Source organism: Glandiceps talaboti, chromosome 20 (genome assembly GCF_964340395.1).
Source record: "Glandiceps talaboti chromosome 20, keGlaTala1.1, whole genome shotgun sequence".
In the NCBI taxonomy this organism is placed as follows: domain Eukaryota; kingdom Metazoa; phylum Hemichordata; class Enteropneusta; family Spengelidae; genus Glandiceps; species Glandiceps talaboti.
Genome location: NC_135568.1, coordinates 9,711,215 through 9,728,279, shown reverse-complemented (window position 1 = coordinate 9,728,279; position 17,065 = coordinate 9,711,215). Strand labels below are relative to the sequence as shown.

General features: G+C 35.3%; 1 protein-coding gene across 1 annotated transcript; it reads left to right on the top strand.

The window, feature by feature from the left end:
• Window positions 1-3,322: 3,322 nt before the first annotated feature.
• On the top strand, window positions 3,323-15,530 carry LOC144450817 (lon protease homolog 2, peroxisomal-like). The gene is made up of 18 exons (XM_078141552.1): window positions 3,323-3,429; window positions 4,653-4,740; window positions 5,455-5,653; window positions 6,320-6,429; window positions 7,106-7,189; window positions 7,638-7,873; window positions 8,247-8,420; window positions 8,767-8,952; window positions 9,224-9,371; window positions 10,379-10,458; window positions 11,034-11,266; window positions 11,489-11,751; window positions 12,260-12,317; window positions 12,911-13,065; window positions 13,354-13,490; window positions 14,480-14,546; window positions 14,910-15,020; window positions 15,354-15,530. Exons 1-18 carry the CDS (start codon window positions 3,323-3,325, stop codon window positions 15,465-15,467), a joined length of 2,550 nt encoding a protein of 849 aa, XP_077997678.1. The 3' UTR covers window positions 15,468-15,530.
• The last annotated feature ends 1,535 nt before the right edge of the window (window positions 15,531-17,065 follow it).

Genomic DNA, 17,065 nt, shown 5'->3' with positions numbered 1-17,065 from the left:
ACTACACTTGCCACCATACATACATCAAATGAAAACCTCAAGGACTTATTACACGCCGTTGCCTTTCATTGGGTGTTTGATACTAAAAAATACATTGGCGCCCGAATGTCTGCATGGCGTTGCAATACATTTAAATTGTTTATTTCATTCAGCAATGCGATTTTGCTATTGAAGTGTGGCATATGCAGTTTCTTGTTGGTTTCTGTGTGGTTGTATCAAACAGAAAAGCTGAACAGTATTGTGAAATTTACTGTATACTACACTTAATAGAATTTGAATCAGCAGATTGATATCGACTCTAATTTAATTACTTTTAGAAGGCTTGTCAGGTTCTTATTTCTTAGTCAGATCTGTTCAATCTTTGTTACACATTTAGATGTTTACTGTTAATAGCTTCAGTGAACGTATTTCGTATTTTTTTTTATATTTCAGTAAAACAACAAGCTCGACAGAACCAACACACAATTTAAAACTGGTACAAATTGTTAACCCACATGGATAACCCACAAAGGCAAACTTGTCTCCAGTGAGGTTCAGTATTGTGCTTTAAGTAATTTTATGTAGTTTTTCTTTGTTTTTAAGGAGGCTCGCGTATAGACGGGACTTGCTCCTGAAAAATTAATTAAAAATGAGATAAAATAAAATAAAGTAGCAAAAAGAAAAAAAATCTCAACATGGCTAGGTAAAAATATTAAATGGAAAATATTAATAATGACATACTTCTGCCATGATTTGTAGCTTATGTCTGTCTGTAATTGGGAGAGAGAACTACAACGTGTCAAAGAATGGCCTTGAAAGCACAATATATAAAATCGTCTATGGTAAAATAAACACGAGATAATTACGCAAAATTTCCTCGTCAAAATAGCACTGCTGATCGATGGAGGCATGAAAAACTTGTAAGACAATGGCATCTAACAAAGGTTTTGCAATATGACACGAAATTAAAAGTAAACATATGAAAATGAAATATGCTAATGTGTGGTGATTTATTATAAGAAAGTATAATTACCGTTATGTCGCTAACTAATAATTGACAACTTATTGCGATATAAAGGGGCTCTCCCATGTTAGTGTTCACCAACGCTGTATAATACAACCACGCAGAAAGGAATAAGAAACCGTGCATGCTAAGCTAAACTTTAAGGTTGTAAGATTGAATGAACACAGTTTCTTGGAACATTTTGTCTTAATGAAATGAACTATCATGTCACCACGCAGACATCATATGCAGATATGAAAATATTGGCGCCTGCGTGTCTGCGTCTAGTTGTAGTATGTTTATTTTTATTTTGTATGTATATATGTATGTATGTATGTATGTATGTATGTATGTATGTATGTATGTATGTATGTATGTATGTATGTGTAGGGGGTGTTTTAAGTTGATAGATTTTTTTAAGTTTATTATTTACAAACGTTAAACAGATATTTTAATATCAATGTAATCGCGTATTATCAATAATTGTATAAAGAGCCAGGTCAAAGATGAAGTTCAACTGTGTCAAGATTTTTGTCTTCAAAACATTTTGATTGGATAAAACGTGCTCCAAACGAAGGAATGAACCTCTGGCGACTGAAAAGTGACACGCGATACTCATTTGAGAGTGTAATCGCCTCATTACCAGTCATATACAATGGAACCAATAAGTATTATTAAATCGCAATTTTAAACGTGTATTATACAATAAACCCTATTTGATCTAGGGCGTCAATGACTTTTCAATTACACTTCGTCCTGGTTCAAATGCGCATGTGTGTAAGTAAAGCACGTTTTTCGATTAAATCTGAAAATCAAATCACCGCCTGTCATATTTTTGACACGTTCAGTGCAATACAAAATTTGATATGTATTAAAAATCACTCACCATTCAGGCGACGAGTGTAATTGTATTGCAATTATCGCCACCTCTATTTACTTTGGTCTGACGTGGCTTCTTTTCATTATTAACAACTGAACTGTGTTATCGGTTCATGAATGTGCCTTATTCAATGTTCAATATTCTTAAATCTTGAATTCATAAGATGGGATTATGCTATGTTTGCGCAGAATAAATAATAAAATTTATTGAACTTTTGTTCAAAATCATTTAGCCGAGGTTCCCGTTCCTTAAATCTCAGTTATTATCCTTCCCATGTTATGATAAAATAACACGACGTCGACTTTAATTCTTTTTATGTCAAAAAATATGAACTAGGTCTGTTAAAAACCAAAACAGGCTGTTTAAATCTTCACTAACTTTAACTGGGGTATATTTTTTTCCCAATCAGACAACTAACAACATATTCACTGATTTTTTTTCAAATACCAATGGGCCTAATTAGACAGTGTACATGTAAATTAGAGGGCTATCTTAAAAGTACTAGTAGTATAGTAATAAAATGAAGCCGTGATTCATTGGAGATGCGGATTTTTTTGGGCGCGCCCTAAAATTAATTTGATTGGATATATTGCATCATACTATGTGTATACGTACTGCTACATTAAATGCATTTATTCACAAGTGATTCAATATTATTCAATGGTGTACAATATTATAATTTAAGTCATTATATCTGACAAGACAGATTTTAAAAAACCCGTTCCAGTTTCAGCTAGCTTACGAGATAGATATACACGTAATGTCTGAGGTTGTCCCATGTCCCTGAATACCCACCTACATAAAGCACCTAGTATCAAACTCACGATGATGTGTGCCTAAAATGAATAATTATAAAATCTCCATACAGCGTTAACCCTCAGGTTCAGTATGTGCCTTTTGTCTACGATATCAAGTTGAAGCAAACAGCAACAATATGTGGGATGCACCCAAAAATTGTAGCACAGATCATCCAAGTGTTCATACCTGGTCCATGTCCATTTGCCAAAGTATCAATTTTGTTGTATTATTTTAAGCAGCGCTGAACACGCATTTAAGCTTATAGAAACATAAAAAAGTGTCAGTCTTTGAATAATATAATTTTCCTCTAACCTTGAGAAACATTCAGTACATTTGTAACCGCCCCTTGTAATAACAGCATTTTTTTTCAATTACCCCCCCCCTGACATTTCGTAATAGTATATATAGAGTGCCTCACCAAAAACAGTTTAAATTCAAGTAACAAAAAAAGTCAAAACGACTGTTGGTAGTCTAGTTTTGCCAGTCTTTTTCCTCTCTCAATGACCAATACACTGTAATTTCTTGTTCAAACAGATTTTTTGTGCAAACAGCTTTGCTGGCAGCACCTGAGCTAGGTGAAGTGGATGGAATTCACTTATTTGCAACCGTAAGATACTGCGCCCTCTAACGCTCACATGTCACATTATTATCAACAATACAAAATGGCGTCCCGCATTACGATACCCCGGCGTCTTCCTCTCTTGTTGATTTCTGACGGCGTATTGCTGCCAGGATCATCTATGAGGATACCAGTGCAATCTCCTAAGAAGTGAGTACTTTAATATTCATTTGAAATTTTAGACATTCAGTGTTAGATTGGAAAGGGGCGGGGCACATAGTCATCACAACAAACTTTGAATTCGACTTCCAGGGATCATCATGATCACTCAGCTGAGCTCAAAATGCACAAGTTCGTGCAGTGTTTACAATATTGAAATTGAACAGTTTGTGGTATATCCATTTAAAACAGGACCCTGCAATCATTGCTTTCGATACAAAAAGCAATATTTGTTGACGAGTGCATTTTTTGACATGGAACTTTCGAACAGATCCAAACTAGAGAATGCCAGACTGTGGCATGGGACTGTGCCAGACCATGGCAATGTTATCTGCCCCGTGTTATCTACTCGTCTAGTAGATTTAAAACTCGCATCACACGTTTGTGGATCTACGCGAAAATTTCGCCAATTAGTTATGGAAATAGCCACATAATTATGAATATGGATATGTAGTATAACCTTGTACATTATCACACTGTTAGAATATATTGAGAGTTTTACAAAGCAATCACAAAACACGTTTCATAACCATCGCAGCGCTGATTATGTAGTCAGGGTTAAAGTACACACAAAGTTCGTTCCCCATATATTATTGTTCGCGAACGTTCTGAATCAGCAGCCCGACTTTTGTAATGCACATCGGGGCAGAATTATTTAACATGGTAATGTGGTATTCTCGTGTATGTTCAAAGTATTAAAATTCATCTGCATGTAACAGAAACAATAACAAAGATGTAACAACAACAACAACAACAACAACAACAGCAGCAGCAGCAACAACAACAACAAAACCCAGCAGCAACAGCAACAACAACAACAACAACAACAACAACTTAAAAACAACTAAAAAGTTAAAACATTGAACAACAACAATCGTGACCACAGGTCTAATGGTAGACATAATTTAGTATATTCCTGAGCATATACATGAATGTATTATCTCAAATAATATATGAAATCATTGAATGAAAATTAAAAAGAATGCAACTAATAGTTTGATTGATAAGTGTTTATTGTTTGTTATTCTTAAGTAGCAAATAAGTTCTTTTTATTATTGACATTTTTTCATTTCAAGTTATGAATATATTGTAATTATCTAATAATTTCACGATATGCAAATAGTGTATTTTATTGACATGTATGTTTTTTTATGTACGAATATGCAAATTTCGTTTTGACTGACATGTTTGTTTGTTTGTAATTTATTTCAAAGTATGCAAATGGTGAAGACTCACCTGTTGAGGTCTAATACACTGAGCAGCACTATTATTGGTGTTATTACAAAAGAAGATGGTTCAAAGGTAAGGAGTGATAAACAATGATTTGGTTAATGTTATGTATGGATGTGGAAATTGGCGTCCAACCATTGATGAGCAAGTTACCTTGTTTCAAGTTTTGGGGGTTCAAAGCAGGAGAGGGGTTGGGGGGTTGATAGAACTCATCTAGGAAAGAGAAAATCCTTAACCCTTTTCAGACATAAACAGTATTTAGCAAACAACCTACAACAACAGATGTCTACTAATTTTATGTTGAGTATCATGGTTGCCATGCCAATAATACTGATGATAATGATAGTGTTAGTTTTTATGTAGTACTTTCGTATTCTATGCTCTAAGTGTTTTACAATTATTATGGTTATATACCCCTGGTAAGGATATGTAGTGGCAGACTGACCCTTTACACTTAAATTCCCTTGGGAGCATGCATTCCCTGGCAGCCTCTATAAGCACATGGGAATAAAGCATTCACATTGCAACCACTATACATGTACTATCAGGTTCTCATACAGCTGGGTTGACTGGGACACAATCGTACCGGTAGTTCATATCTTGCCCAAGGACTTTAGCCGTTCAGAAACAAATGGCTGTGATGGGGCTTGAACCTGCAATCTGCAGATTCCAAGCTGGCCAGTCTTACTGTTCTACCATCATGACCCCAGCTTTCTTGAGAGGCTGTATGAAGCTAAAAAAATATAATGATTTCATTTACACACTGTTTTCTCCTCTTTCACCTAGGATGAAGATTTGAATACTCTGCATCCAGTTGGTACTTCAGCTGTAGTGGTACAGGTAACAGGTACTAATTGGCCAAAACCAGCATACACGCTACTACTGACTGGACTTTGTCGTTTCAAATTGGAAAGGTTATTACAAGACGTGCCTTATCCTATTGGACTGGTAGAACAATTAGATAAACTACCTGGTGAAGATCTAGGTAGGTTGGATTATGGCAACAATAAATTATGTTCCTTTGAGATAGAAAAATTGAGTTTTTGCTGTTACTTTGTTCACGAAAACCCTAACTCATACTTGTAGTAAAAATCAAGGAAAAGGTGAGGGGTTACCATAAACGTTTTTGGAAGAGAGGTCAAAATGATAGCAAAATGAATCCAATATGACCGACACTGTGTGGAACATAAAATGAGATTGTCAAATTCCTTGAAAGCAAAATTATGTTAATTAATCCTTACATTTATTTCATAACTTTAAAAGGACCAGGAACACATTTTAATATGGCAAAGTTTGGAGAGATTTTAAAATTTTCAGGGAAACTGTTTGTCAGGAAATTGGATGCATTCTACCTTTAAATGAGCCATTTCTAAATTAAATGTTTTAGTATGATTACTATCAGTGATTTCACATTAATTAACATACATAAATTCATATTTGTCATGATTGAAAATTTCTACTCTTAGAGTCAAAATTTCTTGAAAGCATACAACATCCAAGAAAGTTATGACTAGCTGTGAGTAGAAATTTTTATTAATGAGTATGAATGCAAAGCCTATGAACGTTCATTCTCGCAAACTTATTTTAGCATTTATGAAAATGCTTTTTCACATTTTCTGATTTTTTGTATCCTTGAAATTTTCTTATTTAGATGACATACAAGATGAAACCCTTGCTGCCCTAGCTGATAACTTCAAGGAGCAAGCCAATAAACTGATAGATATGTTAGATATAACGGTACCTATTGTTGCCAAACTCAAGGTAAGTTTGTTCTGTGGAAATATCGCAAAATTGTATGAAGGGAAAGTCCATGCTACAGAGTACTAGTGTTAGTGTCATTTGAATTCATCTTTGTTATGTGTTGTTAAAGACTAATGTGAGTTGAAACTTTTCATGTGATTTATGTATGAGGAACTACAGCCATAAGGACACAGTTGTCACCTTGGAATTTGTGTTACCAGTATATCAAAGTTTTAGTGTGAGTACACATACATAAATTCTCATAGTACATGCATTATACATACACACACACACACACACACACACACACACACACACATACATACATACATACTTTCACACATACATACATACATACATACATACATACATACATACACATACTATACACACACATACATACATACATACATACATACATACACACACACACATACATACATACATACATACTTTCATACATACATACATACATACATACATACATTCATACATACATACATACATACATACATGTACATACACATACACACACATACATACATACATACATACTTTCATACATACATACATACATACATACATACATACATACATACATACATACATACATATATACATTCATAGATACAGACAGACAGACAGACTGACAGGTTATCTTATTGTTATTACAATTATTTATTGTTGTTACTTACAGAAAATGTTAGACAGTTTACCAACCCAGAATTTACCTGATATATTTGCCTCTATTGTCAAAGCAACATCCAATGAGAAATTACAGGTAAGTTGGCATTATTCCATTTTATTTTGTTTTATTTCAACCAAGGGAATTAGATGGTAACGATTAATCCTTACCATTATTATGGCCCTATTAATATATTTCCCACTTTCTGATGATTACACCTTCCGTATCTTTATGAAATTAAATCAAAAATAGAAAATAACACCCTCTATGGCAGATCTGAAAAGTTTAATGTGACTAGCACAAATCCCAGCAGTGGGTTTGCATATGAGCTCCAAGCATGTGGGATCCAGCAGTATGCATGGCACATTTTGGCACCAAGTGAGCCCTTTCCCTGACAGAAGTTCATTGCTACGCAATGTCATAGCTTGGTATATGGCATCTTCCCCAAAGTTTTCATCCACAATGTCATTTTCCTCAATGACTGAAAATGTCACCAGGGAGATCAATTCAATATTCACAAATAGTAAATATCATTGTCTTACAGATCTTGGATGCAGTTGACCTAAATGAAAGATTTAAGAAGACCCTACCATTGCTTGTTAGACAAATTGAAGGTCTAAAACTTTTGAACAATGCAAGGAGCAAAAATCGGGCAATCATTCCCTTTAAGGAACGTGGCAGACCAATTTTGTTCAGAAAACCCAAAAGATTTGGTACAATGACTTCAGATGATGAAGATCAGGATGGAGATGAGATCGCTGATTTGGAACAAAAAATCAAGTATGTCTAAGTATTATAATTCCTGTGCCGATACAATTTGACGGCCATATTGTGTTCTAAAATGGCTTAATTTTGACATCATTTACAAAAATTTTTATTCTAACCCCAGATTTTTTTCTTGATTTTTGATAACTGAGATTTCTTGAACAATTTGTCAAAGTAATATCAAAAGATAAGATTTGTGAGTACAAATATTTTAACAAATACACATGTCAAAATATTTTGAAAAGGTGAGAGTTTTGAACTGCTGTCTAGTGCACTCCATGATAGATGGCAATGTGTTTATGATCATGTCACAAATCTTTCTATTTCTATGGCACATACTATATTAAAGTACTTGTGTAGATGTCATTTCTCTATACTTTTGTTTTAGGGCAGCAAATTTACCAGAACATGCTGAGAAGGCAACCAAGAAAGAATTAAAACGTCTTAAGAAGATGCCATCTGCCTTACCAGATTACAGTCTAACCAGGAACTACTTGGAACTGATGGCAGAATTACCATGGTCAAAGTCTTCTAAAGATATCCTGGATATTTCACAAGCAAGGTAAACATGAGTGACCTAAGGGGCCTTGTCACCGCAAGTCAAAAGATGAGTAGTGACAAAACCCTTAGGTCACCAATACTTTCCATCTATCAAAGAAAAATATCTATGATGCTATATTTGTATGTAGATTGTTAGCTCACAATAGGACCTTAATTTAGACACCAGTTAACAGATCGTTGATGTTGGGGGGCTATGTCTCAAATATTGAAGACTTGTTTGACATTAAAGTGTATATCTTTCTTAGCGGTATGAAGTGTGCGTTTGTTGTATAAGAAAATATCTGTTCCAGGTTGTTTGATTGTTGCGACTTGAAGTTTTTATATGATTGTGTTCTTATCTCTTGTAGGATTGACTTGGATGTTGATCACTATGGCTTAGATAAACTCAAGAAACGTGTGATTGAATACCTAGCAGTAAGACAGCTGAAGAACACGCTAAAAGGACCAATACTTTGTTTTGTTGGACCACCAGGTGTTGGTAAGACCAGTGTAGGAAGATCGATTGCAAAGACACTGGGCAGAGAGTTCCACAGGTGAGTGCATATTCTATGTACTTGATGCTTGCAAACATTGTCGTCCCATTATGAGAAAAACAAAATGTTTTATAATTTGGGCACTAGGAGTGATGCTTGAAGAGAAGTGTGAAGCCGAAGTGAGGGTCATGATAGTTGAGTACAATTGCATGATTTCAAAAAAAAATCACCGTTTCTAGTTGTCATGGCAAAAGTTTACATTTGCCTCAATTCTAACCTAAATCTTAACATTTGCCTTTAAAGTAATTATCTCAATATTTTATTTTGGTAGGATTTCCCTTGGTGGTACTTGCGATCAGTCTGATATTAGGGGACATCGTCGTACCTATATCGGAGCTATGCCAGGTAGAATTATTAACGGTTTGAAAACCGTTGGTAGCAATAATCCTGTCTTCCTCCTGGATGAAATTGACAAACTGGTGAGTCATCATTCTTGTTGTTAATTTGAGAGCTTGTGTTTTCGTTAAGATGGCAATATGGAAGAGAAATTGGCATTATTATGGATTTTTGATTAGTAAATCAAATTTACTGTGTTTTTCTACATGTAAAAACAATGCGAAATTGTAAGAATAGTTTTTATCCGAGAGCAATCACTTCACAAAACTCCTCCTGAGTCATTTTACTATCCTATCAGAATGGTTCAATTCCTTTTATCATAAGAGTTGTGATTATTATATATTTATACCTTATTGTACAGTATTTTATCGTATTGTATTATTGTACTGTATGTACTGTATATATGTGTATCATGCTGTATTTGTCATGTGCTGTTCATCGTTTTAGCAACACCAAGACATATTCCTTTTCGATGTTATAGTGGTACTGGTCAATAAAGTAATCTAATCTAATCTAATCTAAATAACAGAGAACAGGTCTAGGAACAACATTGACCAAAAGATCAGTACCAATAAAAATATATGGACAGTATAAAAACAGGATTCAACAAAATATAAGGACTCAGTGCGTGAACTGGATAGGGCTTATTAGGTAGTTACAAAAACTTTACACTTAATTAATTTGTTTTCACTAGCTACAATTTTCCAAATGAAACCGAACACAAATTTTCTAACAAGCTAACCAAAGCACATCGCAAATGGAAAACACAAACACAATGTTTTTTGCAACTGTTGTTCTGAATTTGTACAACAGTTTACAGCAGTTAAACTGAAAAATTGGTAACATCCATTACTTAATTATTCATATATTTTGTTAGTCCCCCCCCCACCTGCCTTCCCCCAAGGGGAACTGTTACAATGGGTTCCATCAGTCCATCCGTCAATAATACATCATTTCTCTGCCATGCAATGTTCAATTTCATTGAATCCTTGCACAAATGTGACATATATTATGGGATATATGTACATGTTGATTCTGTACTTAGCTTTGTGTTGCATCTTCATTTCTCTGTCTTTGTTTTCTTATACAGAGTAAAGGAGTACAGGGAGACCCAGCTGCAGCATTGTTAGAAGTATTGGACCCAGAACAAAATAACTCATTTGTAGACCAGTATCCTTTCATAGAAAAAATGTGTGTTTGTTAAAAGGTGTCACATCCTTGATGTGGAAAAGAGATGGAAATTAGTAACTTATGGCCTTTTGAACACACAAAAAAATAACATTGAGTGAAACTCTTACAAAAATACATGAGCAACTTATACAGATTTTATCACCTTTTTATCAAAATTGGTGTAAAATTGTTAAAGCATCCAATGCAAGATGTGTGGCTAATTAATAATGATTTATATTGATTGACAGTTAATGTATTCAAATGTTATGATAATGACCCATTGTCAAAGTAAGATATTTGCCTCAGCAGTGCACTATATAAACAGTTGAACAAACAACATACATAGAACTGAAATCATCATCTTTAAATTGAGTCAGCACATGAACATGGCACGAAGCGGTGTATACAGAAAGGCTTATAGTTTAAACAGTGTGTGTACACCCTAACCTAGTCAAAATGTACATGATGATGAAAATTGCTTATATAAGGGATGTCAAATTACGATTACCTTACTTCATCAAAATTTTGTGATGAAAAGAAAGGAGAATTAAACCAAGATCCTTAACTAGTAAAAGCTATCTCAATGTACCATTTGACCTGTCTCAAGTGTTGTTCATAGCAACAGCAAACACCATGGCAACCATACCACCTGCTTTGATAGATAGGATGGAGGTGATTACAGTAGCAGGGTATACACAGGAAGAGAAGGGACACATTGCAATCAGACATCTCATACCAAAACAACTGAAGGATCATGGACTGAGTGAAGAACATTTACAGTTTCCTGAGGATGCTATCAAAACAATCAGTAAGTTAAGGAGTCTCTTTACAGTTTCCTGAGGATGTTGTCAAAACTACCAGTAAGTTAAGGAGTCAGTTTATAGTAGATAGACAGATTTCAACTCCAGGTTTCTAAAATTTGAGGCACCACACACTAATATGTGTGTTAAAAATGTAGTGTCCCATCAGTACAAATAAAATGCCACATCCTTATAAGTATAAAATCTATATGATGATCACAATTTTCTAGTTTCCAGGTACACACGTGAAGCTGGCGTCAGGGCCTTAGAGAGAAAGATTGGTGCATTGTGCAGAGCAGTAGCTGTCAAGGTAGCTGAAAGAAATGGTAGACAAATAGTCCAAAGTTCATCTGAGAATGACCCAGCAACTGATCAGAAAGATGATGTCATCACCAGTGATGTATCAAAGGGATCTATTGCAGCTACTTCTACACTAGACCCACCAGAAATGCCCATTGTTCTTGACAACCATGCTATACAAGATATACTAGGGGTAAGTATATTAGTAATATCTGTCTGTCTGTCTGTCTGTCTGTCTGTCTGTCTGTCTGTTTGTTTGTCTGTCTGTCAGTTCCTCTGCCTGCCTGCCTGTCCTGTGCTTAATATTATCAGTTGTTTTGGACACACAGACAACTAAACGTTGTATCTAGACTAATAAGTTTATAAGGCAGTAGTCTGTAATCAATAGAAAACTTAAACATGTGGATAAGTCTAACTACCAAGCATAGCAGTTACATTTCAGCTTTACTGTCTGTATCTCTACTCCTCCATCCATCCATCAATCATAGATATCATTTTTGCACCTCAGAACCACATAAGATAACATATAAGAACCATTATGATAAACGCAAACTTATTTCCACCAGGATGAGAATACGTAAGTAAGTTTAGCAGATAGAAAATGTTGTGCTATCTATCTAACCATAAACATATGCAGTTCTATTTTGTACTCAGATGCAATACTACAAGTGTAACATCATGTCTATTTATTTTCATTATAGCCTCCTATATTTGAGAATGAAATGCGTGAAAGACTTGGCCAGCCTGGAGTAGCAGTAGGTAAGGTGTTGTGAGATTATCAATTTTCAATTGTCAATTTTTCAATTTTAGATCAATTTACTTAAAAAAATTCCTGAAGTGTGAAACTGGATGCAAATTGAAGATGTTGTCATACTCATATACTGCAGAAATGAGAAAAGATAACATTTGAATAAATGTTCATGGGTTCTGGATTCATAGTTACTTATGACAGTGTCCTCTCACAGAGTAAACAAATTTCTTGAAAGTGAATCTCAAATTGTCGCCAATGTCTTGTCAGCATCATCAGGGTGCACCACAATGGGCAATTTGTCACATGTCTATGAAGATGCACACTTGAAGAGATGCTGGCATTGTGATCCCAGTTGTCTCTGTCAAGTTCTTTTCATGTATCGCTTCCAAGACATGTGACAATAACCCACTGTAGTACGCCCTGACAACACTGATGAGATGTTAAATAAACTTTGGGACTCACTTCCAAGATGTTTTGTGATTCTGTGGTTAGAAATTTTCATTAATGTCATTGAATTATTGCGGAAGTTAGTCTGCAATGACTATAGTACTAGTGAAAGTTTTTGAGACATTCTATTCTATGTTCCTGTCTTTGAATGTAGGGTTGGCATGGACAGCAGTTGGTGGTGAAATTATGTTTGTTGAGGCCACTAAGATGGATGGGGATGGACAGCTGACATTGACAGGTCAGTTAGGTGATGTGATGAAGGAATCGGCTACCATTGCACTGAACTGGGTACGCAGTCATGCTGCACAGGTAAGTACTTGTTATATAAGTACTTGCTGCTGAGATTTGCTAAGATTTGAACGAATACAATGTCGATCAACCCAGCTGTAGAAATGGGGACCCATAGGATAGAGTTACTATATGAATGCTTTAATCTATGTGCCAGTAGAGGCTACAATAGTCTGTATACTCCCATACGGAGGTGAAGATGTATAAAGGACCGTTGTGCCATTATTAGTCCATGTATAAATTGTAAAACACTTTTAGGACAGTGTGGAAAAGATAGATAACATCATATTTGCATCTTACGTCTAATAGTGTGGTATAAACGTGTCAGCTGGTACAGACCTGATGGAGAATACGGATATACACATTCATTTCCCTGCTGGAGCTATCAACAAAGATGGACCGTCAGCTGGAGTTACTGTGGTCACTGTTCTTGTTTCTATGTTCAGGTAATGCACTAGTATAGTCTGTGTAAGGTACACCATGACAGGTGCTCTCACACATCAGTCAACCCCTTTAGATAGAGTGGGTCGGTGAGGGCGGAGTGACATGATGTATCTCTCAATCTAGTAAAGCTCCCTCTTACAGAATACTCTCAAATATAGTACCAACAATCACTTACAGAGGTAGATAATTTCATAGACCTTAGATGAAAGACAATGTATTTTCATTGTCTCTGTCTTAAGTAGAGATTGTATGCAAGGATGTAGGGCTCCCTTTATGGCCAAGCTGTAGTTGTACAGTATAGGGGAACTTGACGAATGTGTTTTGTTCCACTTATTACAATATATGAATATTAGAGTAGTATTATTACCTGTCATAACATATTGTTTTTATACAGCTTTCAGTGATTGGCTTATATCATGTCACATGGTATGACTAGTGACCCATAGTGATTTCAATTTGCATACAGAGGGCAATATTTGTTTTTTATTTTCCCTAGGGTACTATTACAGTTCCTGTAGTACAGGAGTCCTACCAGTGATGTATTTTGACTATGGAAAGATTATAGGCAGAGAATGTAATTTGTTATAAAATACTTATTGCCTGGCCTTATTCGGGCACTAGTAGATTTCATATTACCCCTCATGCTGTTATGTAGCGACTATTTCCCTTGGTGTTCAGCCTCGGGAAATATTTGCTACATAATAGCCCTTTGGGTAACAGAGGTCTACTAGTGCTTTCATAGCTAGGCAATACGTGTATAACATCACCTCTATGTTTGTTCATGTGACCATGAATGCCATAGATATGAAAAAGTTATAATAATGCAATGGACATGTTTGAAAAAGAGAATAACAACACAGAGTTATGGTATATTACTTGCCTGTGGTAATTATGTCTTCTCATTAATTTTATCAGTCCATCATTATATTTGTCAAGAATGACTTTTTTTAGTGGTCAATGTTTAACTCTCAACTTCTTGTTATGTTTTTAGTGGTCAATGTGTACGTTCTGATACAGCCATGACAGGAGAAGTAACTCTCAGAGGACTTGTACTGCCGGTAACTATGATTTTTATCTCTATGTGAAGTGTCATTTGCATATATAGTACAAGTACAACTACATATATTTGATCTATGGCCTTACCCAAATGAAGGAAAATATCTGTATCAGTACAAATTTGTGTGCACTAATATATGAGTCAATCAGTCAGTCAATCATTCACTCAGTCAATTGATCAATCAAACAATCAATAAATCAATCATCCATTCATTCATTCATTCATTCATTCAGTCAGTCAGTTAGTCACTCAGTTAGTTAGTTAGTCAGTGAGTTATTCAATCAAATTTTGGAAATACAAACAACTTACAGATTTGTTGTTGTTGAAAATAACTCCCTCTGTATGCTTGACATCACCTTTTCAGGTTGGAGGTATTAAGGACAAAGTGTTAGCTGCTCATAGAGCTGGTTTGAAGAGAGTTATCCTTCCAAAGAGAAATGAAAAAGATCTGATTGAAATACCTAATAATGTGAAGGTGAGTGACAGTCAGTCACCTGACTATCACATGACAGTCAGCTGACAATTATCAATAGTTTATCCACTTCATCCCCGCATATGTCATTTAAACCTTGTCAAAGAGAAACATTTTTTTACTTCTGCTGTAGATATGTATTATGCTTTTCTGCTAACTCAAAAGTACTATTGTGAAATTCTTTATCGGTGAATATGAATTAATATTACTGCCATGAACAGACAGATCCAGGTCAAATATTAGAATAATAGAGTTTCTGTGTTGTCATAGCAACTGGTTTTACCCTTTACCTCCATAACCTTGATTATACTGATCATTTTGTACTATTCATTTCAGGGAGATCTAGATTTCATATTTGCGAACCGTTTAGAGGACGTACTTCAAGCTGCCTTAGAGGGAGGATTTCCAATGGAAAACATAGTAAACACAACTGTGCCTAGCAAACTATAACATAATGAAATGATGTGGTGTTGTGATGTCATCTATATCCATGGCTACAAATGTGATGAATAGTTTCCATGACTACAAATTTAGTTTTCATGCTGTTGTAGCCAACTATCAGTAGTTTCCATGGCAACAATATTGGATAATGTTAAATTATCACTCGTTTCATGAGGAAAATTTGGTGTTGACAGCCATCAGTAGTTCCATGACTACATAATGTGGATTAGGTTGAACTATCACCAGTTTCCATGGCTACACATTGTTGTTTATATTAAACAACCATCAGCAGTTTCTATGTCTAAAATTTGGATTAGGTAACACTTTGCAGTTGCCATGGCTACACATTTGTTAGACAACCATAATTTATTTCCATGGCTACACATTTTGGGTAGGTAAAAGTGTTTTCAGTTGCTATGGCTAGAAGTTTGTTAAAGACACCATCATTTGTTTCTGTGGCTACAAATTCAGATTAGGTAAAATTGGTCTTAGTTGCAATGGCTACAAACCTAGATGAGATCAATCACTTTTGATAATCCGCCATGGAAAAAACAAAATCAATTATAATATATATAGGAATTATATGTTTTAGTTAAACCACATACCATGTATTTTCTATCGTTACAATGAATTGAGTTTGGTATTGATTGTTGCTGGTTCCGAGATGTATCAAGTGCGTCCCTATACATCACCACGTATTCTATATGTGCATGGGGGTTTCTACATTCTGCAAAGGGCGATGGTTGTCACCTGAGTGTACCCTGGGTACAGAAGCAATGCCATCTCACGCAATGAATCTAGGAACCGGAAAATTGACTGTTTAGATTCTGTGATGTGGCGACCAGAAGTCCACATCAGATCCGTATAGTTTGATATGATATTAGAAATTCATATAGTAGTACTCTTTCTGAAGTATATTTACAGACTTTTGAGTGCATTAGAAGAAATTATTTTGATCATCTGACATCATGACATCTCAAAGATGGATTTGAAAATACAGTGGAAATTTAAAAAAGGAAATATTTGGATGTTCCTCAGTGTCATTAGATATATCAACACACCAGTGATTAAAGGAGTCTTGACTATTGAAAACCTAATCAGGTCAAATGTGGGGAGTAATATGAATTAACCCTGGAGTCATGTGGAAATGCCAGCATGGATACTCGGGGCATTTTCACAAGTGGTTGCTCTCTGCAGCAATACTTTCATGAACAAAATGAGTGAAAGTGCAGCAGAAAACATTGCAAGCATTGGTGAAAAAAATTAGAAAAAAATATTCTTAGGGAAGAACATAACCTAATGGGAAGTAGTAGAGAAAACCAAAGACCAACAAGCAGGCTAAACATTCAATTCTGATCCTTCTATTTTCTAATACTGTAGTCTGTACTGGAATGCTACTGTTCTGATTTACAGCTAAAAAGGGCAATGTTCGTCAGAAGACTATCGGCAGTAGAGAAAACCAATGTCAATACAAATGAACTTTAATGAAGATGACCTGAACAGAAGTACATAACAATGAGGAAAGGAATAGCAAACTAACAACCACAACCTGACCTTACGTGAACTGTCGTGTAATAGTGCGATCATCAGGGCTCCATTGTGTGCAA

What these genes read in the sequence shown, in the direction of transcription:
- LOC144450817 (XM_078141552.1), top strand. Translation starts at nt 3,323, where the DNA reads ATGGCGTCCCGCATTACGATACCCCGGCGTCTTCCTCTCTTGTTGATT. An exon ending in CTATTGTTGCCAAACTCAAG is followed by an intron (nt 6,430 to 7,105) that starts GTAAGTTTGTTC and finishes TGTTACTTACAG; the next exon opens with AAAATGTTAGACAGTTTACC. An exon ending in AATAACTCATTTGTAGACCA is followed by an intron (nt 10,459 to 11,033) that starts GTATCCTTTCAT and finishes AACTAGTAAAAG; the next exon opens with CTATCTCAATGTACCATTTG.